General features: G+C 43.4%; 1 protein-coding gene across 2 annotated transcripts in view; it reads right to left on the bottom strand.

Moving 5' to 3' along the window:
- Nucleotides 1–17,433, bottom strand: part of Sri (sorcin) — a 20,743-nt gene extending 3,310 nt beyond the window's left edge. The window contains exons 1-5 of one of the 2 annotated variants that reach the window (XM_055612872.1): nucleotides 17,354–17,433; nucleotides 6,543–6,626; nucleotides 4,794–4,863; nucleotides 1,150–1,193; nucleotides 132–279 (exon numbers count right to left, since the gene is read on the bottom strand). In XM_055612872.1, coding sequence (XP_055468847.1) covers nucleotides 132–279; nucleotides 1,150–1,193; nucleotides 4,794–4,863; nucleotides 6,543–6,626; nucleotides 17,354–17,359 — 352 coding nt within the window. In that variant the 5' untranslated portion in view covers nucleotides 17,360–17,433. Of the gene's footprint in view, nucleotides 1–131; nucleotides 280–1,149; nucleotides 1,194–4,793; nucleotides 4,864–6,542; nucleotides 6,627–7,545; nucleotides 7,646–17,353 lie in introns of those variants that run through there. The other variant, XM_055612871.1, reaches the window with a different exon arrangement.
- Between the last annotated feature and the right edge of the window lie 8,442 nt (nucleotides 17,434–25,875).

The following is a 25,875-nucleotide window of genomic DNA, read 5'->3' on the forward strand; positions in this document are numbered from 1 at the left end:
AAGGAAGGAAGGAAGGAAGGAAGGAAGGAAGGAAGGAAGGAAGGAAGAAAGGAAGTCTTCAAGTGCCACATACTTCATGGAAACACAGAACGCGGGAAGCAGTAATAGAGCGCTCTAGTTGGGATACAAACCCATCGTTGTCAAGGCCTTCTGCAGTTCCTGGGGGTCCACGGTTCCACTCCGATCACTGTCGAAACTGATGAAGTGTTGTCTCCAGCCATTCAGCACAGCCCAGAGCTCTTTAAATTCATTGAACCCCATCGTGCCAGACATATCTCTCTGGACTATAATCAAGGACTAGAACTGTGTCATTTTCACATCTTTAATGATTACACCAGAGAGTGAAGAAGGGTAAGGGGAATTCGATGTTCTGTCTGTTAAAATGGCAAAAAGACACCCCCAAATTTAAAAGGCTAGTCTATATTCTTGTTGATATGACATTTTAAAAAGTAACGATAAAGGATGTAATAAATGAACTATGGGTTTAAAGCCCTGAACACCCACTTTTACTGCGGGGAAAACATAAGCTACGTGGTCTGACTATGAGAACACGATATAGCAGTGTAAGCTGCACTTTTCTTACTGGAATTCGGCTACATTTCCTAGATGCTCTCTCTAGGTTATGGGTTCTAATAGTCCCATGCTAAGACCTCAGACCCAAGGATTTCAGCTGCAGAAAGTGAACTGAGGTGGGAAGTGCCAGGGCTGGCAAGCTAGCCAAAAGGAGATGACAGCTGGCTGGTGTTCTTGTCTACTTTGGTGTCTTACTGAACTAACTCTAACACACTCTCCCACCCATCTCTCTGGAAAGGATCTCTGTAGCTCAGGCTAACCAGCAACTTGCAATCTAGCACCTGCTGCCCTCAAACTCACAGTGATCCTCCTGTCTCAGCATCCTGCATGCTGAGATTACAGGCATAAGCCACCAAAACCTCTGGCTCCTTGTGCAATCTTGAACAACCAAGCTTCCATTTACCAAACTTCCTGTCTGTTTCACACCGAATTACAGCCTAACAGCTAGTTATTTCACAAAGCTTTTTAGTGGTTACTTTCTATTTTTGTGTTTGCTTGTTATTCACCCTGAGATGAGTTGTTTTACAAATATATATATATATAAATACCCTAGACAACCATTAAGGAAAAGGATACATCCAACATTGAAACCATAAGGCGACAAGTCTCCAGATTAAAAGCTGTTAAATCAAAGAAAGTACATGAACAAATAGTTTCAAAAACTTCGCATTGCACTGGAATCACTGAAACTGACTATGAATTTTATTATTAATTCCCTCTTTAAGACATGCTACCCGTTTTGTATGGGACAGAGCTCAGCACGTTTGGCTTCTACCAATGTTGAGGGACCGTGTGGCAGGCATGGCCCAGTTGCAAAGACTGCACTATGCACGGATATGCCCGTGTCACAGGTGGCAGTGGGAATCCCAGCCCCCGCCCCCCCAAGATTTCAATCACCTTGTAAACAGGGTTAGGCTCAACTGGCAGCCTCACTGTTACTCCTGGCTTAGTCCTTTCTTTAAGCTGCAGGACTCCGTGGGCTCCTTAGCAGACATCTCTAATTCTGTTTGGCTAAGCCACTCCCTAGTCCCTGTGATCTGGAACTGTCTGAAGAACCTGTAGCAACGCTACGGGCCTGTAGTCGATCTTCCCGCCAGCGGAAATGGCAAAGGTCCTCGTTCATGACTCTCTTTCATTCTACACAAGTTCATGTGACTTCTTCCATTGTGGGCATGCCAATCAAGGTAACTTGAGTCCACGTTTCTGAACTGCAGTCCTTCACGTCTGGCTCAGCATGAACTATCTCTTTATTTCCTTTAAAGCAGACCCTTTATCTTACACTCAATGTCGTCTTTATGGACGGAGTGGCAAGGGTTCTCTGGTACAGAACGCTGTAGCGTGTTCTGCTATCGGGGTAAACGCCAGAATGTCTGCATTTGAGGGCATTCATGAATTTTCCCAGTTCGCCAACAACCGGGCAGGACCTCCACAGGGGATTTCCCACTGGACCGTGTTCCCTCTGGGTCTTTCTTATATACTGTTCTCTAGGCCTGAGTTATGTGCCCCTCGGGCACCATTGTTTCTTCATCAGCCTAGGTATCAATTCTGCAGGCTCACTCCTGTGCCTGCTGGTACGACCCCAGCCCAGTACTTATCCCGGGGCTTTTCACCAGGAGGAGCTGTTTCTGCCCACCCAGCGGAACTGTCCAGCAAACATCGACTGGTTATTTGAAGGGACGGACGGACGAATGCACTAGGGGGGAATTCTCATCCCTAGACAGCAGCTGCAGTTTAGTGTAGAAGTATGCTTCACTTGTGAAGGCTAAGGACGAATAAGGGTTATTATTTTTTAATAGAATTATATTGGATTTTACTTACACTTAAAAGTATTTGATTTAAGAATCAAATACCAATATAGGTATAGGCCCGTGTTTTCTTCATTTTGTTTAATTTGCTTATGTGGCTTTTTAAAGACGGAGCCTCATGCAGATCAGGCTTCCTTTGCCTCTATACTCACGATGACTTTGAACTCCTGCTTCTCCTGTCTCCACCTCCCAAGTGCTCGGAGTACAAGCACGGATCCCCACGCTCAGCTAATCGCTCTGTTCTAGAAAGTTTTTCCAATGCATTAGCCAACGGCCACCCAACAAGCAATTGATAGACGCAGGGTCCAGGCACTAGGAGTACTGGTACTGAGTACTGGGTACTAGGAGAAACAACGTGATATAAAGGTAGCACACAGATGTCCAATAAACTTGAGTGAGGCCAAACTCAATTCTCGACATTGAATTTTCACCTGGAAATAGCCTTTATTACTGTGAACCATTCGCTATTAACTTCAAAGCTATCCACGTGGTGCTGCTGCTTCTCTTCACTCTACTACAAGGCCTCAGACAACTTCTCCTCAGTAGAAACCGAACGCACCAGGCCGACCAAGAAAGGAGGCCTCCACCTGCCTCTGTCACACTCCTTGCCGAGGAACCACCAAATTCAAGAAAGGGGAAGCTCAGTTTCCGTTTTGGAGACTAGAAGTTTTCCCATCAAGCCCCCTTCTGGTTCCTGTCGGTAGCATGCCACCTGCCCCCTTCCACAGCTGGGTTTAAAAGATGGATGGCTGAACAGCAGAACTCCTGACAGCCCCGAGGCTGGGTGGTGTTCCATGGACACTACCAGGAACGAAGCTAATTAACTAGACCACACGGTCCCTGTGTTTCAGGAAATGTCTCCTGTATAATGCATGGATCTAAGGCCATCAGAAAAGTGACTGCCTTGACTACAATTTTTTAAATTTGTTATTACATTTATTTATTTCCGTGTGTGTGTCTGTGTGTGTGTGTTGGGGGTGCCAGAGAGAGTCACAGGATAACTTTCAGGAGTTGGCATTGAACACAGTTTGGACACAGGTCATCCGTCTTGGAGGCAAAGGCCAGCTGAGACCCCTCGCCAGCCCCCAGAACAGAATTCTTAAAGAGGAAGTGCTTTCTAAGGCTGTGGCAGTGCACTTCAGTATGTATTCAAATGTGGTGCATCTCTTCTACTGAAAGGCTGTAGGCTAATAAGATGGCTCACTGGGTAACCGCACTAGACCTTCCTTGATTTACCTCAATTGCTTGATGCTAAAAAATTAACAATTTAAACACAATCACCACTGTTCATTTCCCTACACCCAGAAGGCCTTTCTCTTGTTTTAGACCAAATTAAATGAAAGAAAATTGAAAGGCTCTTCTCTTTTGAAGTCTCACAAAACAAGGCACGGTAACAACGAAAACACGAGTGTTTTAAAGATGCCCATCTAGAGAACGTAGCACCTCAGACAGCTGAAGATGCTCCTGCAAATCCTCGGGTGTGAATTCTAGTTCGAGCATTTTCGCTTACAGCATAGTAAGAAGCTGACGTGCCTGTCTGGTGTGCTGCCCTCATTAGCAAATGGAAGTAAGTTAGAAGGTGGCACACCTGAGCTAAATCACTACTATTTGTCCCAGACGCTTCACATGGTCAAGGCTAGATTTGGAAAAAAAAATAGCAGTGTACATGGGATGATAAGGCCCAGCTAGGATCTTTGCAACACTTATTTCCCTATTTGCAGCCTGGAGCATAGTGCTGAAAAGGGAGGAAAATGGGATATATGCTAAACAACAGGGCTAAACATAGAGTCTGCAAAACAAACAAACAAACAAACAAAAAAAAACGGAGGAGGGAGCAGAAAGGCTAGTGTGAGGAGAAAGCAGGAAAAGTACTCTGTCCTCAGCATGAAGACACTGTCTCAGGTAGAAGGAAGAATGACCTAGGGAATGTCATGGCCGGCAAGTGTTTGTATTGCCAAGTAGCAAGCCCAGAGCCCAGACGGCAAGACTGGCCACGCTCAGTGCCACCAGAGTTGAGATAGAACAAGCCCATGGAAAAGTCAGTGTTAGTACTTATCATTGAGGATACCTGACCTGGCAGATCCCATTTCAGCACCCTTGCCTGTCCTCTGTGAGCGAGGCCTCCCAAACTGTCTCACTGGTTTGAATGGTTCCGGATATAGGGAACCCAAATCCAAGAAATCTGCTAACCTGTCTGGCAAACTGGAATGGCTTGTTAGGAACTATGTTCATTTAACCTTTTAAAAATAATAGCTTGGTGGATCAGAAAAGTTCGGCTTCCTTAAAGGGGCGATCAGGTCACAGCTGAAGTCCAGAGAACATGAGTATTATTAGTATTATTAGGTGAGTATTATTAGAGTATTATTATTAGCATTATTAGATGTGTATTATTAGATGCCAAGACCACGAACTTACGTTTGTACGCCCCAGCAATGCCAGACTGGGTTAGACACCTCTGCAGCTCGTCGGCATCAATCTGTCCATCCTTTAAAGAACAAACAACAGGAAGAGGAATCATGTTGGTGATCAGTACTTTCGAGTCCTTACTAGAGAAAAAAATATTACATCTAGCATTTTTTTTTAAAGGAATGCCTTTCAAAACTGGGCATTCTTCGCCTTACCCGAATTCCAAAAATAATTAAGGGCTGAAAGAATATTTGTCATGGCAAACAGTCTCTGTTCGGTTTGAACCAAAAAAAAAAAACTATCAAAATTAATCATTTTAAAATTAGTTATGGAATGGTTTAAAGACGTATCTCCCTAACCCCCTCTTTTTGAGAAAGGGAGGAAGAGGGGTGTATAGCACTTTCAGGCATCAGTAAATACAAGGCCTGGTCCAAGGAGAAAAGGGCTCTTGGATCGATTTATGACCCCGGAGACAGGGTTTTCCGAGCACAATTATACGTAGGAGACATAGAGTAGGCTCCTGCTACCCACTTATCGGTTGACTGAGGTCAGAACTAGATACATGCCATCTTTAGAGACCTTAGATAAAATACATAAACCCGAGTTGGTGTGATCCATTAAGTTATAAGTGGGGAACAAGATCAGCAATTTGCAAGAAGATGAACTTGTGGAATAGAGGCCAGGACTGCTGAAAGCAGAGCAGATGGGGTCACTTACATGCTGCCGACACCAGCAATCTAAGAAGGCTAGCCTTGAGGTGTGCTGTGTCTTGCTGTTTCGAAGACACAGATCAATAACGTTAAGTGGATACTGGAGAGGAAAAAGTCTCCCAGTCTTTGACTCAATTTTCCATTCAAATTCTCAAAGCTGTGTTTCTTAGAGTGCCGCTTTCAAAGGCGGCCCGAGGGTTTTGCTAGGGCATTTCCTTCTCAAATCATGACTTCATTCTTTCTGGCTCTTGTCCAGAACAAGCCTAAGGTGGGAAAGAGGGATTAAGTATCCCTTCTCGGCCGGATTGTGCCCACAGTACATTTACCAAACACATGGTGACCTTGCAAGCTAGGTAAGTGTCCTTCCTCAGGGCGGCTACACATCTGTCACACAGCTCTCTAAGGGAGGGAAGTGGGACATAGCGCTGCTTGGAACTAGCTGACCGGCATTGTTTCTCAGGGTCAGCGGGACATAACACCTAATAAGGACATGGAAAGCTAGCTCAGTAAGTGGTCTGCTCCAGGGCTTCCCTTCCGCACACTGAGAGAAGCTGATGGCTCCTTACAGTTCTTCGCTACCTCCTGCTGGGGTAAATGACTAATTACCAAATTCCACTGAAAGAGGTGTCGATCATAATTGGGCTACAGAACTATTACTAACACACTTCTTTAGGTTGGTCAAACAGAGGTTTTATGTTCAGATCTTGAATTTCATCTCTATAAGCAACCCTTGCTCTACTCTGAAAACACAGTCCTCAAGGCATCTTTATACTCTGTAGATCTTCAAAGGATACTTATAACCCCCTTTGGGTCAACTGAACCCTAGTTCAATCGAAAGTTTAGTTTAGAACTGATCTATTATGAACACAGGCAATACTCTGTTCAATATTTTGTTCAGAACTGAAAAGAAAAAGAACTTTTTAGTTTTCCTTTCGTTTTTTCTTCTTTCACCCCGGAAAAGGGACAGAGATCGTTTTTACTGCCCGTGCATTAAATGCTAACACAAACAGAATATAACGATTCATCAGTATTAAAAGGAAAGGCTAACCTGTCCAGCCACAGCAGCAAAGTAGCCATATAGCGGATCCTGAGTTTGTCCGGGAAACGCAGGCCCTCCGGGAGCCCCTCCATACTGTGAAAAAGAAATGCAAAGGCATCAGACAGAGAATCGCGTTTATTCTTTCACCACGCAAGGCTTTTTTTTTTTTTTTTAATGCAAAGTCTAGGCAACTGCAGCCTGTGTGCCTGCCCTTCGTTCATAGGCCCTGCCTCCCTAACCCTCACACCCCGGCGCAGTGACCCACCGGGCTTTTCCACTCTTGCTCCTTTGACATTTAAAAACTGGCAAAATAAGGCTCCATGAAAGTGATGCCATAATATGGCAAGACACTTAAAACCCCCTATTAACTAGGAGGTTACAGAGGTCAGTGTAACAGAAGCAGCGATCTGGTAGAGAGGCTGGGGGTTGTTTTCCTGTTGTTTTTCACGGTTTTTAAGATGTTTTTAAAAGTACTTGAAGTACAAGGTAAGGCTGGAGTTGGTCCGGGGCTGACAGGTATGGCCTGGGAAGAAGGGGGATGGCCGGGCTGTATCCCAGATGAGGGTCCCCGACCCCTGAGAAAGTGGCCTTTCTCTAGGGTTTTAGCTCATTTCTCCGGACTTTTGGGTCTCCCTGTCACTTTTCTTTTCAAGGGAGTGACCACAGGACCATTGTAGATCAAGATGGCTGTTGTTGCTTTGGGGGCATTCCGAGAGAGAGCGAGCGAGCAGGAAGTCAACACCCAGCTCGCACCAACTCACGCCACATTTCCGAGTCACCGAGTCGGCTTCCCGGGTCGCAGCCCACCCACCCGTGGGCCCGGGAGAGCCCCTAGAGAGAGAAGAGACAGAAAAACGCAGTGGGGCCAACGCCGGACATCAGGGGCCGGGAGAGCGCGCAGGGAGCATCCCGGGCCGGGAGTCCGCCCTCTGCGCCTCTTCCCGCGCGCGTCCGCGACGCCCTCTCGCCCCGGGGGCCCAGACGCGGCGGTGCCCGAGCGCGCTGCACTTACCCCGCCTGGGTAGTACCCGCCGCCGGCGCCAGGGTGCCCGGGATACGCCATGGTGCAGACTGCGCCTCCGCCCTGCGCGTCCGCGGCTCCGCCCGTGCGCCCGGAGCCGCCCCCGGAGCGCACCACGCCGCCCCGCGGGGGCCTCGCGCCGCCCATCCATCCTCCCCCGCCCCCCCCCCCTCATCCCTCTTCGCCTCGCACCCCCCCGCGCCCCCCCCGCTCCCTGCCGCCTCCGTGCTGTGCCAGCGCCGCCCGCGACCCACGGTCCGGCGGCGAGCCAGGGCCCCACTCCGGTTCCTACCGGGACCGGTTCTCCCTCCCGGCCTAGTGGCACCTTCCGACAGCCACGCCCCGCACCGCCAGGGTTGTTTTTTTTCTTTTTTTTTTTTTTCCTTCTTCCTACTGTGCTATTCTGTGCAACATTCGCTATTTAAACCAAGTTGTTGGACAGGGAAGGTGGGATAAGAGCGCGGCTTTATAGGGTTTATAGTTTTGTAGGGTTGTAGGGAAGGGAAGACGCTTTACAAAATAGGAAAGCACGTTTGAAACCCGGGTGAAACTTCTGGACTACGCAAGAGGCCAACTGTTAAGTTGGGTGTAGCGCAGGCTGGTTGGCGTGGGGGGTGGGGGGGTAGGAGGAGAGGGTATTTTCTAGGCAGGACAGCCTCAATCGGACCGTTCGTAGGAAATGGAAGTGGTTCATTTTCTGGATGATTCAGTTAGAAACAACACTACTGGGGAACGTTGCTGCGAAGGATGTGTGACTCACTTGGGTTCAGAAAATGCTTTAGAGTTTCTTTTTCACTTTTTTTTTTTTTCTTTTTGGTTTTTGAGACAGGGTTTTGCTATGTAGCCTTGGCTGTGCTGGACTCGCTTTGTAGACCAGGCTGGCCTCGAACTCACAGAGATTCCGCCTGTCTCTGCCTCCCTGAGTGCTGGGATTAAAGACATACACCGACACACCGGATTTCGTTTTTACGGTTTTAGAGCAACTGCAACAAAGAGTTGTTTGCTCGCGCTTGACTGTTAAGGACTCAACAGTGTGATTTTTTGGTTTGTGTTTGTACATTACTTCTGTGGCCCAGAGCCCCTAACTCATGACCCAAACCTCCCCATCAGTCACCATGCCTGCCTGCTTTCCTCATCTTAACATTTTAAGAAACACTTTAGCGAACAAGATTGACCATAGTGTGAGACCTTGACTTGAGCCATTGGATGAGTCATCAGCACTTCTGTCCAGTCCTCTTTTTGGACACACAAACTTGAAAAAAACCAAAAGTTCTGAAGAGAGAAAAATTCTAGTAGTCTTTATGGTCACGTAGCAAATGTGTGGCCTGTTTGTGTCTGATTCTGGATATAAAATTACCATGGTTTTCAAATACCACAGTACTAAGTCTAGGTAATTTAGGCATTTTGAGGTTTTTGTCCTGTATTTTGGAACGTTAATTAAGCTAGATGATCAGGGCCGAACGCACATTTGAGTTGAAGCTCTTTCGGGACTCAAGTTTAAAAACAACAACAAAAAAAAAGCGCATCGCTAATAAAATGTTTGCAGTTAATTCAGGATTCATTTTATGGATAAGTGACTATGCTAATTGTTACATTAGGAATCATTAGACTCTGGTTACTCTCCCACAAGAAGTGAATTTTAATGGCGTGCCTCAAATGAAATTCTTACAGTGATTGCCAGCAAATTAGTAAGCCCCTGCTGCTTTACATTCAGGGGGAAAAATGTGCCAACTAGCAATGACAACAAAGACAAATATATATATATATATATATAAAGAAGGTAATGAATGAGTGTCAGACCTTCAGAATACTTTGCCTATTTGTGTAGTCCCCATAAAATCCTGTAAGATAGGTGCTTTTATTATGCATTTGAGAAACGAGCTGAGAGAAGGCAGAAAGGAAGGAGGAAATCAACTCACACAGCTGGGCTATGTATGCTGCTAGGAGCTCCAGCTGTGCCCCTGGGAGAAGAAAATGTCCTGATAGTAAACATCTCCCATCACGCCTTCCCTGTAGCAACTTCTAGTATCTGAGGAGAGAGCATGTGACCCTTTACCTCACTCACAACCACAAAGTTGACTTTAAGGTAATTGTTAAATGCCAGAGCAACTGTTTTCCTCCTGCCTTCTAAGATGTAAACATCATTCTTAGCTCTCGGACATACCCAGAAAGAGGCGGACCAGATGTGGGCCTCAGGCAGCAGTTTGTAAACCATGGCAACCTTATGACTCAGGAAGTACCTACAGCCCTCAGCAAATAATCTTGCTGGTTTTCAGGTAAAGCCTACTGGTACTGGTGGTGAGTCACCCCAGAGGGATGGTGACTTGCCCAGTGTAAGAGCCTGTGATTACAGCGGCTACTTCGAAATCCGTTCGCTGGTCGACAAGATGTACGACAGAAACACCGTGAGACTGTGCCTTGCCTGTCTGTCTCTCACCCCGTGCGATAGTAGCCAGAGGGTATGAAGAATGACAGGCTGTCCTTCAAACGTTTACTCATGTCATGCAAACCCTTCTGTTCATAGTCTGAGTATTATAGAACCTAAGCAACTCAGGAACGGATAAAGACTCAACATCACCGTTGCAAAACTGAAGTGTAATTTCCGTATTTATTTTCATGGACAGCATTGACGAGGCACCCAATTAGCAATGTCTCACATTCGTGGCTTGTGCCGAGTGTCGTGGCTTTGCACGCAAAGCACACCACCTTCAGAAGATGCTGTAATTATGTTTTATAGATTAGGAAACTGAGAAGCAAGTAGCTTCCCCGACGTTACCTACTGGGTTTTGACTCTCAATATAAGATTAAAGCCTAAGTGTTTTAAAATAAAAACAGACTATAAAAACACTGTCATGTCCCTCCCACCCCACCCACCCTCCACATGGTAGAGCTTCCGGAGGCATTAGAGCTGAGAGGGCAGTACAGAAAAAGAACCTGAGAGGCAGAACAAACTTCTCCAAAGATCCTCATGCCTACCTTCTCAAGATCAACGAACCAATAATGGACAGCATACTTACTTCATCCCTAAGAACCTATAGAGAGACAATCACCAGCCCCTCCCGTGTTTCACTGAAAATCTGAATCAAGTTTAAAAACCCCGGTGGAGTGAGATCACAGTCTTATCCCTGTACCCCCAAACTGTAAGTCGCACATACAGGCGCTGCCATCTGGTACGTCAACTAGCCATCTGAGGAGAGGGGCCGCAGAGCAGTAAGCTGTGTGTTTATACAGAAGAGAACGTCCTCACCAGAGCCGGAATACTGTCATTCATCCTAAAAAAACGTACCGAGTCTTACAAAACGGCTGCAGGGAGCTATTCGCACGTCCTACCCTGACTGAAGGCTGTGGCTAAAAGAGGCTGGGGAGGTGGCTTCAGTTTTAAAGCTAGAAGAAAGCCAGCTCTTTTGAGAAGAGGAACTTTTGTGAGTGTCTGCTCTAATCACACCGTTTTACAGATTTTAAAGAGAGGGAGTGTCTAAAAAGAGGCCAGTGAGTGGCCCATTCTCTCGAGAGCTGACTGAGCCTGGTATAAGTATTTTGCAGTTCCCAGTATAAGCCCTGACATGATCTGGCTTTGCCTCTTCAAAGATGTTGTGGTTTGGATCTTAAATGCTCTCCAAAGGCCATTCGTTAAGATTTTGATCTCCAGCCTGTAGTGCTAACTAATGGGGGAAGGTGAGGGAAGCATTTCAGAGATGAAACCTTAGAAGAAGGATGTTAAGTCACTGAAAGGGATATTGAACCCTGGCTCCTTACCCACTTTCTCTGTTTGACTCTCTAGTCATTGAAGGGATTCTGGCCAGCTTGGGCCTGGCAACCATGGCTCTGGTGGGCCTTGCCCTTCTCCCCATCCCTCTACCTTGCTAAAAAACCATTAGATTGCATTCTTAAAGCTAGCTGCTAAGGTCCATTCCCTTATTTGACCAATTCTTCCTCCCGAGGCTGACTACCAAGATCCAGCTATCAAAGTATTTAAGTTCCGCAATCAAAAGCCCCCTTTGGCTCACATGATTTTAACAGGCCCAATTAAAATTAAACATCTCATCCTTGTACTTTTATAAACCAACCACCATTTGCATATAGGCCATGTCTGTCTCATCTCTATCCAAAGGCAGACAAATATCTCTTCCCCCTCCCCCTTGCTCCCTTTCCCTTCTCCCTTGTCCTCTCCTCTAAGTCCTATCTTTGTCTCTTATTCTTTGTTTTCTCTCCCTTTGGCTCGAATAAATCTCCTTTGTGCTGAGAACTTGGTCTTGGAGGCCCTAAGCCTACGCTTTTCCTTCCAGTCAGTCCAGGATAAGTTTGCTTCACAACACAGTCACCACCAAGATGTTCTATCTCACTATCAACAACAACAACAAAAAACAAAAAACAAAAACAAAACAAAACAAAACAAAAAAAAAGGCTGTGTTGCTATGAGACCTTTAGCTGTGAGGTCTCACAATAGAGGTCCCCAAATAGACCTTTCGTCTTCATAAGTTTTGTTTGTCTTGGGTATTTTGTTACAGTGATAGAAAGCTAACAAAGACAGGATTCTGTTCTTTTCTGATATTCCCTCTGGAACCCATCTCTGGACACGTTTTCAAAACAAAAGGTAATGGATACACTAAGTCCCTAAAGAAAGGTTAACATGAACATGATATATAACTTTCAGGCAGAACTTCCTTACTTAGATAGGGGTGAAAGGAACTGAGCTGCCAAGTAACTGCAGGTGTTTCACCATTTCCGGCAGCTGACTCAATCATGGGCCTAATGTCTGGAGAAGAAATGAGCAATGCATTTTACAGCTAAAAGCTTTCTTTTAGTTGTAATCTGAATGAGTCAACGTATTAACTAAAGACTTGTCCCTGGGGCAGGGGATATAAGTCTGTGTTAGAACACTTGGATAGTGAACATGGGTCCTGGTTTGATCCCCAGAATTATATACACTAAATAACAACAACAATAAAAACAAGAGACAGAGAATGAAAGAAAGAAAACACACATCATGTTATTATGGAAAAACTCAGACCTCCAAGTTGGAATGGGAGTGAATATTAAATAATAACACAGGCAATTACTACCAAAACCATTTTCTTAAGTTCTTGGGAAATGATGTGAACAGAAGTTTATTAGTGAATAGAAGATGACCTTTTTCTCATTACCAAGAACAGAGTTCAATCAGTGATGTAATTTTGTTTATGGGATGGTAAAGTCCATCATGGATTTGAGCGTGTGTGTGTGTGTGTGTGTGTGTGTGTGTGTGTGTGTGTGTGTGCAGTGCTTATTGGCTTCTGGAACATTACAGATGATGCATTCTGAACCGCAGCTAGTCAGCCACAAGGGGAGAAACACTGACAAGGCGTGCTGTTAAAAATGTGATACAAGGTGCTAAAGTTCTAATTTAAACAGCATTGTTAACCAGTGACTCCTCTGTTGAATGGTGTAGGAACATTTTCATACATGTTGGCCTTTCTGGATATCAGAGAATGTTCACTTCATTTGCCTGGAATAGCCAGGATGGGTGAGATAAAACAGCATTAAACAAAACACAGCAATGGCAGGTGACAAATGCCCCCATGTTAGATTATTAGATTATTCACACTTTACAAAATGGAGAAACTGAGGTCCTGGGACTTGTTTCTCAGTTATCACACTAACAGAAGCAACCGAGGTATTTTATTGCTTTCTCATGTTCATGCTGTTCGCTCTTCCTTCTGTGGTTTTTCTGTTCCATCAGATTAAGGATTGGGAAGAGGGCCAGTGGTATATCTCAGTAGATAAAGGTGCTTTCTGATCAAGACTGTTGACTTGAGTTCAATTTATGGAACCCATATAAAGATGGAAGGAGAAAGCCAAGTCCACAAAGTTGAGCTTTGATTGACATACATCTATTGTGATAAATACGCTCTCTTTACATGCATATCTCTCTCTCTCTCATTCCCACACACACACATGCAAACACATACACCAAAAATAACAATAAACAAAATGAAAGATTAAAAAAAATTATAAAAAAAAGAATTGATGAAAAAAAATTCTATTCTTCAGTAGAATATATTTTAGAAATCAGAATTTCACAGAATATTCACAGAGGCCTGATCGCCGCCACACAAAGCAGTGAGGCAGGAGGAAGACACCCAGACATCCACCTGCCATCGGGCAGGGAAAGGCACCCAGAGACCCATCTGCCACCACACGGCAGAGGCGGGCTATACACACCTAGAAGCCCACTCGCTGCTGGCATAGGAAGTCATCCAGAGGTCTGCCATCCTTATGGCCTGCCTGCAGTAGGAGCCAACTATACCATGCAAGTGTGTGGTGGGCGGATGGGAGACAAAGAGAAGCTGAAGAGTTTGAGCCTCATGAAGAGAGATGGACCTGGAGATGTGAGGGTGGAGAAGAATAAATAGACTGTTATGAGTAGCCAGCAATCCAGCCACCTGAGGCCATAGTGAAGTCTCAGCCAGTACTACCACTGAGGGTCCATGTCCATGGCTCATATTACCACTAGAGACCATGCTGATGTCCCTGGTATGGGACCAAGTAGATGTCCATGGGCTGTGAGGAATTGGCCTTGCCCCTCACTGGCTGTGGCACTTGAGAAAGAGATGCCTGTGTCTTAACTGGGCAGCACAATGGAGCTAGCTCTTGTGGCGTGGGTACAGGTGAGTTGACCCCAGAGGTCATGAGAGAGGAGGAGCTGACTCTGCCCCCTGAAGCATTGGGTGGGCTAGCTGGTGCAATACTGGAGAGCTTGCCTTGGTCGTGTGGATGAGGAAGGACCTAAGTGCTGCTGACCAGCTCAGCTACCACCCAGACCCAGATCCAGGGATTTGAGTTGGCCCCCAAATCTGCATTATCTGTGAACTGCTGAACTGCGTGAAAGGTCCTACTGATTCAAAGCTGCAGGATCTCCGTGACACAGGGCAACAACAGCATAATTGGGAGGAGTCCCAGTGAGGATACAATATTGATGATGTGGCAGAAGCCAGAGGCCTCAGACGGGGCCGAGGACTCGATGAGTTTGCAAATGAAGGTGTGTGGACAGAGGGTTATACCGTGGGACATACTGTGACACTACAATGTCCATGATGAGATGTTTTCTATGCTTTGTTTGGGTGTTTTGTTTGCTTGCTTGTTGGCTTTAATTTTCTTTTGGTTGGGAGGTTGCAAGGGCAGAGGGCAGATTCAAGGGGACGGGGAGATGAGTGGGACTGGGGTGCATGGTGTGAGACTCAAAGAGAATCAACAAAAGTTTGAAAAACTAAACTAACTTACTATCAAAAGAAAAACTAGAGTATTAAATTTGAAGCAGTTGTTCAAAACAATAGACACCTAAGGAGCTTGCTATACTATTATCAGTTATAAGGGTCTATTTTGGAGCAAACCATTACTATTGATGAACAGAGGATAGATTAGTACAGTATGATTAAAAGGAGGTAGTGAAACAATTAAAAAAAACTGGCTATAAACCAGGATTATGCCTATTTTTGTGCCTTCACAACTCTCTCTATTTAAGAACTAACCGGCACTGACTCTGCCTCATCTCTGAGATCAGACTGGGCTACGTGCATCTGGGGTGGGGTGGCTAAAGGCTTAAGCATCCAGAGCTTACAGGTGTTGCCAGCACTATGATTGGGACCAGGGAAAGGGGACGGGGGATATTGACTGCTGGCCTCTGATCTCAAGTAAGAAGTTGCCTGTGTTCAGCAGCAGAGCTGTCTGAGCACTAATGTTCCTAACAGCGTTGGCCTGCTGTGCACAGTGTCCTGGACTCTTTTTTTTTAAATTAATTTTTATTTATTTATTTTTTAATCACAGGCTATTTACTTTGTATCCCAGCCGTAGCCCTCTCCCTCATTCCCTCCCAATCCCACCCTCCCTCCCTCATCTCCTCCCTGCCCCTTTCCAAGTCCGCTGCTAGGGGAGGTCCTCCTTCCCTTCCATCTGGCCCTAGCTTATCAGGTATCTTCAGGACTGGCGGCCATGTCCTCCTCTGTGGCCTAACAAGACTGTTCCTCCCTCAAGGGGGGGAGGGGAATAAAGGAGCCAGTTGTTGAGTTCATGTCAGAAATAGTTCCTGCTCCCTTTACTAGGGAAACCCACCGAAGAGGGCCTCTGAAAGACTCTACCTAGCAGTGTATCAAAGCAGATGCGGAGACTCAAAACCAAACCTTCGGCAGAATGCAGGGAATCATACAATAAAAAGGGGAGTTAATAAGACTGGGAGAGGACAGGAGCTCCACAAGGACAAAATATATCAGGGCACGGGGGCCTTCTATGAGACTGTTTCTCCAACCAAGGACCATGTATAAATATAACCTAGAACCCCTGCTCGGTTGTAGCCCTTGTCCTGGACTCTTAAAGAAGCCTTGTTCTAGTCCCAGGTTGTCTGCAACCTGGGATGTAGTCTATCATAAGAGTAACTTCATGCCTCATTCCCCGGCAGACACTCAGTGTTCTGAGGAAGGCCACGCCTAAAGCCGGGGTAGACTCGGGGAGGGAGGATGAAGAGCAGCTCATCACCATCCTGGTCATTTTAGCTTGTCAGTCCTGATGTCACAGAGTGAGTGCACAATCAGAAGGGAAATGGCAGACCAGGTCATGAAGGAAAAGAGAGGAGGCAGCTTCTTTCCACCCCATTGACCTGGGAGATGGTGGCACGAGTGGGGAGGAAAAAAAAGAAGGAAGAAAAGCTCCAAAGAGAAGGAAGAGTAACTGCTTGTAACTGAGGATTCCAGAAGGGATGTATGAAGCTGACACCTAAGTCAGTAGGAAGAGATTTTGTTTTTGCATTTTTAAATTATATTTTTGGAATTATATAATGTAATCACTCCATTTCCCCCCTTCTCTTTCCTCTAACACTTCCTATGTATCCAGTCAGCATGACTCTCAAATTCATGGTCTAATTTTCTATAATTGTTGTTTATAAACACACACACACACACACACACACACACACACACACACACACATACACACACACAGCTAAATATATAAATACAGCCTCAGATCAGCTCAGGAATCATTGCAAAAGAGGGAGCAGAGAGATTTGTTAGAGCCAGAGGAACAGGAACTTTTCTATGGGATTGTGTCTCCTAGAAATGTGAGGGAGCCTGTACCTATGAAGTCTCACCAACATTGCCGATGGTAAAGCTGGAAAAGAAACCTTAGTGAATTAATCCTGATACCGTTTCTATATCTGAGAAGCTAGAAATGATGACATCACTATTTTGGCAAGCAAAGCTCCAGTTAAGCTGAAACTGAATGCCACATGTGTACTAGATTATTATACATGAAAAAACAAATATTCAGATAGGAAGATTCTACAGAGAATAAATCTGTCTCCATCTAAAACATATCAGAAGAACTAGATACACCAACTTTAATTATATTACACGATTTATGGAATTTGCTGGACCCGGTACTGTTTCTATCTTCTAAAATGAAAAGGGTAACTTTCAAATAAAAAGAGAGAATTGAGTTCTTTGGAAACTGATGAGCTGCACATTTGAAGATTCTTTGAGTTTCTCTTACATTTTTCAGAGGAAACTCCAAGGTTGAGAATACATTTTTAAATCTTTAAAATAATTTCCTTCACCATCATTACTAATTTTAGGCACGAATCTTAAAGTTCAAGCACCATCTTGAGCATGCAGAAAGTATTTTATAGAAATAAACTTTACGGACATCTTCTGCCTGAGAAACAGTGTGTCGCCAAGATCACAGGCGCTAAGACCTTTTTCATCCTGGTAGCAGGGTGAGGAACACGAGTTGTATGGAACTGTCTAGTGTTAAATTCATATTTTTCACTTACCTGCATCTTGCAGGAGGCCTGAGAAGTGGAAGTGGTGATTCTTAGAGGAAGGTGTCCCTTCTGGGTGACCAAACTATAGAATCAAGAAGCCTGAACTTTAACAGCCACTGAACCATTACCCTCTTGATCTCTGGTAATCAGTAACCAGCTATAACCACATTCAGATTTCCCATTGGTGCCAGTGAGGTTTTTATGAAACACTTACTTCAGTGGCAAAAACAAATATCTTAGCCAGGATAGCTAGAAGCCAGCAGCAACAGTATTCTCTCTCTCTCTCTCCCTTTCTCTCTCTCTCTCATATACACACAAATATTAAACACACCTTTTCAATTATTATCTCTATTTAAAAAGTCTTCTGAAGACTGTTGAGCTGTGCATTGCAGCAGACGTGGTGAGAGCTGGCTCACACTGGTGGATGAGAGCCAAATAGCAGGGATTTTGTCAGCCTGTGGTTAACTAGGATCAATATTATTATAAATTATTTTTTTTAAAAACCCCAACCTTCTGCCAGTTTATTCAAAATAAAAATATGCATAGAACTATGAGAATATAGGTTAACTGTTTTCATCATATAAACCAACATTGCTGTTGGAAAGGCTTGGAAATTGTTTTTCAGGTTCTTAAAGCTCATCCTGATCCCTCAATAAACTGATGGCTGCATGTTCGTTTTTGAACATACACCACCTTGGTCTTGCTCTCCTGGAGCTGTATTAGTTGGGTTAGGAGTATGATGGACCCTCCTCTGTACAGTTTCCAAGGACTTAAATCATTCCAGTTGCTTGAGATTTCCAGAAATTAAAACAACCTTAAAGTCTCCAAAGACATACATATTCCTAACGCTGCCATTAGCTACAACAAAACAGTGCACTGGCGTTTCAGCATATGCAGGAGAAGATGTCTAAATTTGTCATGGTTTTCCTGTGAAGGGCTTAGTGAACTTTTTTTTTTTTTTCACCAGTTCTTAGTTGCTGAGAGACTTCATTCTCATTATTTCTAAACTTCTTGTACCTAATTGCAAGGGGGAAGGAAGAACATGTGGAAAGGTAGTCCTATCAATTTTTCTCTGTTATCAGATATCATTTTTTAGGTGAGATGGTCACGTTCATCCTGGATCCAGTTGTCATTCAGGTCAGAATCTATCAAGGATCTCGTATTCAGTATACACCATTATGCTGCCTATGCTGCCGTATCTTTCTGGTTTTGAAACACCTCCAAGAGCAGAAAGGAAGGCACAGTTGCTACCTTCTCAAAACCTCTGTAATTGTCTGAATTTGCTCAAAGTATCCAACAGTTTCCTTTACTGTGAATGAAAGTAGAGGTGTCTTCTGACTTTGGAAGTTCTTAAATGCCTCTTTTCTGTTGCCTGGTGTAATCTCTGGGATCTTTCACTGATTGCTGGCCAGGCACTCTCTCTCCATCACCACTTCGTTAAAAGCAATTTGAGGTGTGGTTTACTCATTTCTCTGTGCAGCAACACAGTGCTGACAAAAGTCAACCCTCGCAGATGTGGCTTGATTTTTAGATCAACATCCTTCATTAAAGATGCCAGATGCCTCCTCAAATTTGGGTGCAACATCTGGCTGAACTGACCATTCAAAAGTATTAAAGTTTAAATTGTACGTCTTCAGCCATTCTAGTATACAGTGCACAAAAAAATGAAAAATTATCCCAGAAATCAGATTTTCTTAATTAATTAAAGCCTTGGCTTGGCTTTGTGAGAAATTAGTTACACTGTATCACTATGAAAATATGTTATTGTTTGAGTTTAGGTTTGCAATGTGAACTTAAATTTAATGAGTTGCAATATTTCTTAGGAGTAACACAGGATCATATCATCATATAATCTTTGCAAAATGTTGAAGCACACTGTCACCATAAGTAGGACTAAGGCAGAAATAAGTTGGTTTAATGAAAGCACTTTCAGAAAATGAGAAATAGTTTAAGAGTAAATCATTCATCAAATTAATTTTCAAAAAAAAATTTAATGGGAAAGTGTTGGTGGATTGAGATCTGACTGTACTGGGCAAATCATAATTAAACACCACACATAGGCTGTTTATGGATACAAAAAAAGCTTGCAATAAACATGTTATGTAAGAATCTTTTGACTATGAGATTGACAGTAAAAAGTAGCATGTGTTTTATTTGTGAGTTGTATATTGGATATCTGATATGAACTATTTTGATGGAGACTGTGTTGCGTCTACAGATTGCTTTGGTAGGATGGACATTTTAACAAGAATAATCGTACCAATCTGTGAGCATGAGAATTTTCCATCTCTGGTATCATCTTCAATTTCTTTGTTCAGTGTCTTTAAGTTTGCACTGTGTAAGTCTTTCATGGTGGTGTGAACCCTACCACATCAGACGTTAACAAAGAATTCATTCCAATGTATTTTGAGACTATTGATAATGGTATTGTTTCATGATTTCTTTTTCAGTGTGTTTGGTGTTTGTACATAGGGAGGCTAGTGAATGCTTCTTTGCTGAGTATATAAACCTCCTGCAGGAATTTTTTGTCTTTAGGGTTAGTCTTCATTACTATTCTACTGTTGTGAAGAGACATCATGACCACAGGAACTCTTATAAAAGAAACCATTTATTTGGGGGCTTGCTTTCAGTTTCAAAGGGTTAGTCCATTATCATCGTGAAAGCAGGCATGGTGCCAGGGAAGTGGCTGAGAGCTTTACATCCTGATCTGCAGGCGTCAGGGAGGGGGTGTCTGATGTAGGCTTTTGGACCTGAAGCCCACACCCAGTGACACACTTCCTCCAACCGGGGCACACCTCCTAATCTTCCTCAAACAGTTCATCAACTGGGTACCAGGCATGCAAATTTATGGGGGTTGTTCTCATTCAAGTCACTATACAGTCTTTTATACATAGAATCATGTTATCTGCAAACACGAATACTTTGGTTACATTCTTTCCTATTTGCATCTCCTTTGTCTTCTTCACTTGTCTTGTTTAAACTAGCTAGGACTTCAAATTCTGCACTGAAGGAGAGGATGCGTAGACATCCTTGTCTGGTGGAAATGAGCTGTACTGGCTATTTTAATGTTAACGTGGCACACACTAGAGCCATTTTGGAGGAGGAAACCTCAATGGAGAAAATTCCCTCTCCAGATTGATTCGTGGGGGTTGGGGGGGAGCTAGTTCACTGTGCATGGAGCTGCCGCTGGGCTGGTAGTTCTGTGTACCTTCCTCCACACATGTACATATGTGACCGAGTGCACACAGACACACACACACAGACACACACACACACACACACACACACACACACACATACACACGACCAGAAGAACAGTCTACTCATCCATCTGTGAGGATATAACTAGAAGATACTATCAACGAAAATGCTGAGTATCCCGCGTACCAGACACACAATCTGTTCTAATCTTGGACTTTTCAGCCCTAAGACCTTAAGAAATACATTTACGTTGCTTATAAGCTACCCAATTAATGGAATCATATTGCAGCTTGAACTATGACAACATGCTTAATGAAGGCAAGACTTATAATAAGGGTGTGTGTTTCCTGATTCGTTTTTTTGTCACTTTGACACAAGCTAGAGGAACCTCAATAGATAAAGTGCCTTCATCAGGCTGTCTGTAGGCAAGTCTGTGGGGGCATTTGGCATTTTCTTGATTAATGATTGTTGGGGGAGGATCCAGCTTACTTTTAGTGATGCCACCCTGGGCAGGTTGTCCCGGGTCATATAAGAAAGCAGGCTGAGCAAGTCACAGGAGGAAAACAAGCCAGCAAGCAGCATTCCTCCACGGTCTGCCCTGTCTTCCCTTCACGACTGACTACAACTGTAAGCTGAAACAAACCCTTCCCTCCCCAACTTGCTTTTGCACAACACTTGCTGCAGCCAAAGGGGAGCAGAGTGTTGCTCACCCTAAATAACTTAGAAAAGCACATCTGTACATGAGATTTCTACGTAGTGGAATTTCACTAACATTTAGGGGGAAAAGGTTATTTTTAGGGCCCCCGCTTGCACTTGCTTCTTTGTGGAACAAGCTGTCACACAGCCTCAGGGTGTCCCTTCCCTCCATGCTTCTGTGAGGGAGGAATTTTATGCTTCCTAGATCAGCCCTTTTCTGAAAGGCTCTTGAAATCTGAAATCATGATCACACTCCAGTTAAACCTGCTAACGATAGGATGCAAAAGACCGCTTATAGTGGTTAGAGGTCAGTTGGTTAAAATGTAAGTATGTAACATGCTTTAACTTATTTTAAGCTATAAATAAGCTTAAGAAGCTTCAAATATATAAGTACTTTAAGATATAAGTAAAAAGAAAAAGAGAAAAACCATTGATATTACCTTCACTTTTTTATTCTTCTAGGCTGTTTTCCATTGATAAAAGCTCAGGCCAGATAAACCGAACAATGTTAATGAATAGAAAACATTCTTGCAATGGGCAACATTCCAGACCAAAGACAATTCAGAAGTCTCCATTCACTACACATCAGAGTTTAGCCAGAGAAAAGTAAGTACCATGCAGAAATGACCTCATTAGCTGTGTCAGCACTCATCTTATATGGACATGGTCTGATCAGTTGGCAGCCTGTGATTGGATAAGCGATTCAGCTGTGAACATTTGATAAGCTGGAAAAAAGTTCAGCATGAGCAGTGTTTGCGTGGCGTGTGCTTTATTATTCAGTTATGGAGGCTGTTTTGGAAAGATTTATTTCAGCTTCACATTGAGAATAAAAGCCATACGTGGGTGTGTTGTCTTGCAACTTACTTTTTATCTGTTAGAGTGACTATCAATTTCTTTCTTTCCTTTTTTGCAGTGCTGGAGATTGAGCCTGGAGCCTCTCACACTTGCTGAATGGATGCTGTACTTCTGAGGTGTGTATCAAGCTCTCTTTACCTGCGTAGCCCAGTCAGGCCTTGAACTTGCGATCCCCCAGCTTCAGATCTCCGAGAACCTGCACCAACAGGTTTGGCTTTTTCAAATGCAATTAGTACGCACTGTGTTAATGTCTGCGGAGTATTGAATCCTGTGATTCTTCTGCACATTAGTTTTCACTGCCATATTATTTATGTTTTGTCCTAATTTTAGTGACTGAGCAAGTTTACTGACACATGCACCCGCAGACACACAGACACATCCTCTCCTTTAGGCCTGCTTCCGTACCAATTTCTGACCATAACTGCCTTCCCACTAATTTTACGTCACCCTAAGCTTTTACAAATTCTCCTTTTAGTAAAAACAATGATGTGGTTTGTAATTATAAAGCCACCCATTGGTTTCTACTTATAAACCTTTGAGAGTTAAGTAATTCAGCAGGGTGATATCATTAGCCATTTCTAGAAGCCCTAAAAGGAAGCAGGGTCTTCTACGTTATTCTCTTTCTTTGTACCACAGATATGTACATACATGAATGTCAACAAAATCTCTGAAATGTTTCCAAAGAAACCTCTCTCTCAGCATAAACTTGAGCTGTGTAAGATGAGAAAACAGTTACCAGACCAAAGTGTAGAGGAATTTTAATCCAGCAACATGTCTGTTCTGGCAAAAGATCACATTCAAAAACCTTCTAGGTCTTTGTGATCCAGCTGGAATGCAGACACACTCTGGATTACAGTATGATCTGGCTAGAATAGAAACACTCCCTTAGTACACACCTCTAATCCCAAACAAGGAAGGTAAGGTTGGTTTATAAAAAGAAGCAGCCATGTTTGAAAGTGAAATCTACACTTTCACCGTCACTACCAAATAGTATGTTTTACTAATCTTTAACAGCAGAGAGGCAACACACCAACGCACATAAAATTAAAATAAGTTATATTTCTAAAAGGTTTAATTCCTTAGCTGTTAAGCCTATTTTATTCTAGTATTGGTTTGTTAGTTCTTTTTCTCAGTACTTGATGAAATAGCTGATGAGAGCAGGTTGAGTATTTACAGTTGGAACATGGAGTCCATCATGGTGGGGATATGTGTGGGCAGGACCGTGAGGTAGATAGTTGTATTGTGTCTGTAGTCAGGAAGGAAGATATATATGTATATATAAATACAGCAAAAACAATGTTGTGTAGAAATACACAACATTGATTTGGACAGTTTTTTTTAATGGCTTAGTTGCAGTGTGTGATGGTGATGGTTCTGCCCTAACTTTAGCATTGAAGAAATATCTCTTCAAACAGTGGATCTTTAAGAAAGTATATCGTACAAAATTGCCTACCAGAGGGGCTGTGAATCCATCTGAGGTAGAGTTCCACTGAGATCAATATCTGATCTGAAGGACAGAAGATCCACTGATCCTCAGGCACTTTACTTTGTTTTTATTTGCAATAACCCAGAGTTGTTTTCTCTCAAAGTCTCTGGTTCTGAGAAAAGCCTTGGTCTTGGGTAAGGAGAAGAGAAAAGGCACTGACTAAGCTTCATTACATGTAGAAATCTGGAATGAGGTAGCAAATGAACTCCACCAGTGAGCTGACGTGACAGCCACAGGCGCAGGCATGGCAACGCTAACGTGGAAGACTCCACAGACTGCACTGAGAGGAAGATGCCACACTATGGGGAGTCTTGTTAGTACATCCTGGTGCAAACAACTAGTAGCTAGAATTTACTGTTAAAAAAAACCGTATACTCTACGAACATGGGAAAAACCATAGCCCATAAAATGGGCACAGCATTTAAACAAACAAAGAGAGCCCAAGTGGGCAATAAGCACATAAAAACACTCACCTAGCAACAAAGGGATGTAGAGTTTGAGGAATTAGTTTTTCCATGTCATCAGGTTTGCCAAAAGGAATAAAATGGATAGTTCGGGTGTTGGGACGCAGAAGTCTTTTGCAATGCCTGTGGACCAATCATACATTGTTTAAAAACATGGAAAAAGATGAGAAACTACCCTTCTAATGTTACAACCTTCTTGCCTCTGCCTCCTAGATGCTGGGATTACAGAAATAGGCCACAGTTTCTGGCTTCCAAGACATTTTTTAAGAGTGAGTTCATCACTGGTGAAAGGCAAGACTGGAATATAAAAAGAAAAGGAACTTCTGAAGCATAACTAAACACACGGAAATGGAGGATTAACAAGCAACAAGTGAACTGAACAAACAGTCATGACAAGCATGGCCTATTTCTCTGGGGAAAGTCATTGTCAACAGCACGGAGAGAAAAATGCGACACCATGCTGTTTTTTTCTTCAACTGGCTTATATTCATTGTTCATGGTCCTGGGTTTTATAAAGACATTTTCACATAGATAAATAATGTACATTGGGTGTATTCACTTTACACGACTCCTCATCTCCCCTTTCTGTTTTTCCCCTCTTCTTTAGTTTCTTTTATTTCCTTAGACAGTTTCATTTCTACTTTAATGTCACATATGCACAGATGGTTTTATGAATTTATATAAAATCTAGGAAGCACAAGTAAGAGAACTAGTGTACTATTTGTTTAAGACTTGATTAGCTCAATATAATAATCTTCCAATGCATCTATTTTCTACAAAGGCATAATTATATTCTTTATGGCTGAATAAAATTCTATTGCTTAAGTATATCACATTTTCTTTGCCTGTTCTTCTGTTGGTGAATAACTCAGCTGACTCCACAGCCTTTGTGACAAGTGCTGCAATAAACAAGTCTCTCTGGGATGTCTTGACTTGAAGCCCTTTGGTAACTGCCAACGAGAGGTAGAGCAGGGTCATATGATACATCTACTTTCCATTTTTTGAGGGAGCTGCATACTGATTTCCATGATGTCTAGACTGGTTTACACTTCTGATTAGCAGTGTAAACTTTTGTTCAACAGCACTTACTGTCATTTTCACAAGATTGCCATTCTGAATGGGGTGAAACAGAATTGTAGTGTCTTCTCAGAGTGGGTCTTTCTGTTGGTTAGTGATACTGAACAGTTTTTATATGTGCAGTGACCGTTTATACTTTCTCGTTTGAGAGCTGTCTCTTTATTACCTTAGCCCAGTTATGGATTAGGTTTGATTTCTAATTATTTAGTTTTGTTTTTCACTTCTTAGTATATTCTAGATACAATCCTCTGTCACATTTGCAGTTAGCAAAGATTTTGTGCCGTCCTGTAGGCTGTCATTCAACTGTTTCCTTTAGTGTGTGGAGCTTTTTAATTTCATAAAGTCCCATTCGTCAATGGTTGGTGCCCTTTTCTGAGCTGTTCTTCCCACAAAGTGGATGCCCACACCTGAACCCTGCAGTACTTTCTCTACCTTTCTCCTAAACAGTTCAGAGTTTCAAGCCTTATATTGAGATTTGTCTTAGTTATTTTTCTACTGCTATGACAAACACCATGGCCAAGGCAACTTATAAAAGGAAGCATTTAATTTGGGGGCTCACAGTCCCGAGGGCAGGTCCGTGCCCATCATGTCAGGGAGCATAGCAGTAGGCAGGCAGGCATGGCACTGTGCTGGAGCTGAGAGTTCACATACAATCTATAAGCACGAGAGAGAACTGGGAATGTCGTGGGTTTTTGAAACCTGAAATCCCATCCTCAGTAACAACATCTCTTCCAACAAGACCACTCCTCTTA

Source organism: Psammomys obesus, unplaced genomic scaffold, assembly GCF_907164565.1.
Source record: "Psammomys obesus unplaced genomic scaffold, mPsaObe1.curated_primary_1811, whole genome shotgun sequence".
In the NCBI taxonomy this organism is placed as follows: Eukaryota; Metazoa; Chordata; class Mammalia; order Rodentia; family Muridae; genus Psammomys; species Psammomys obesus.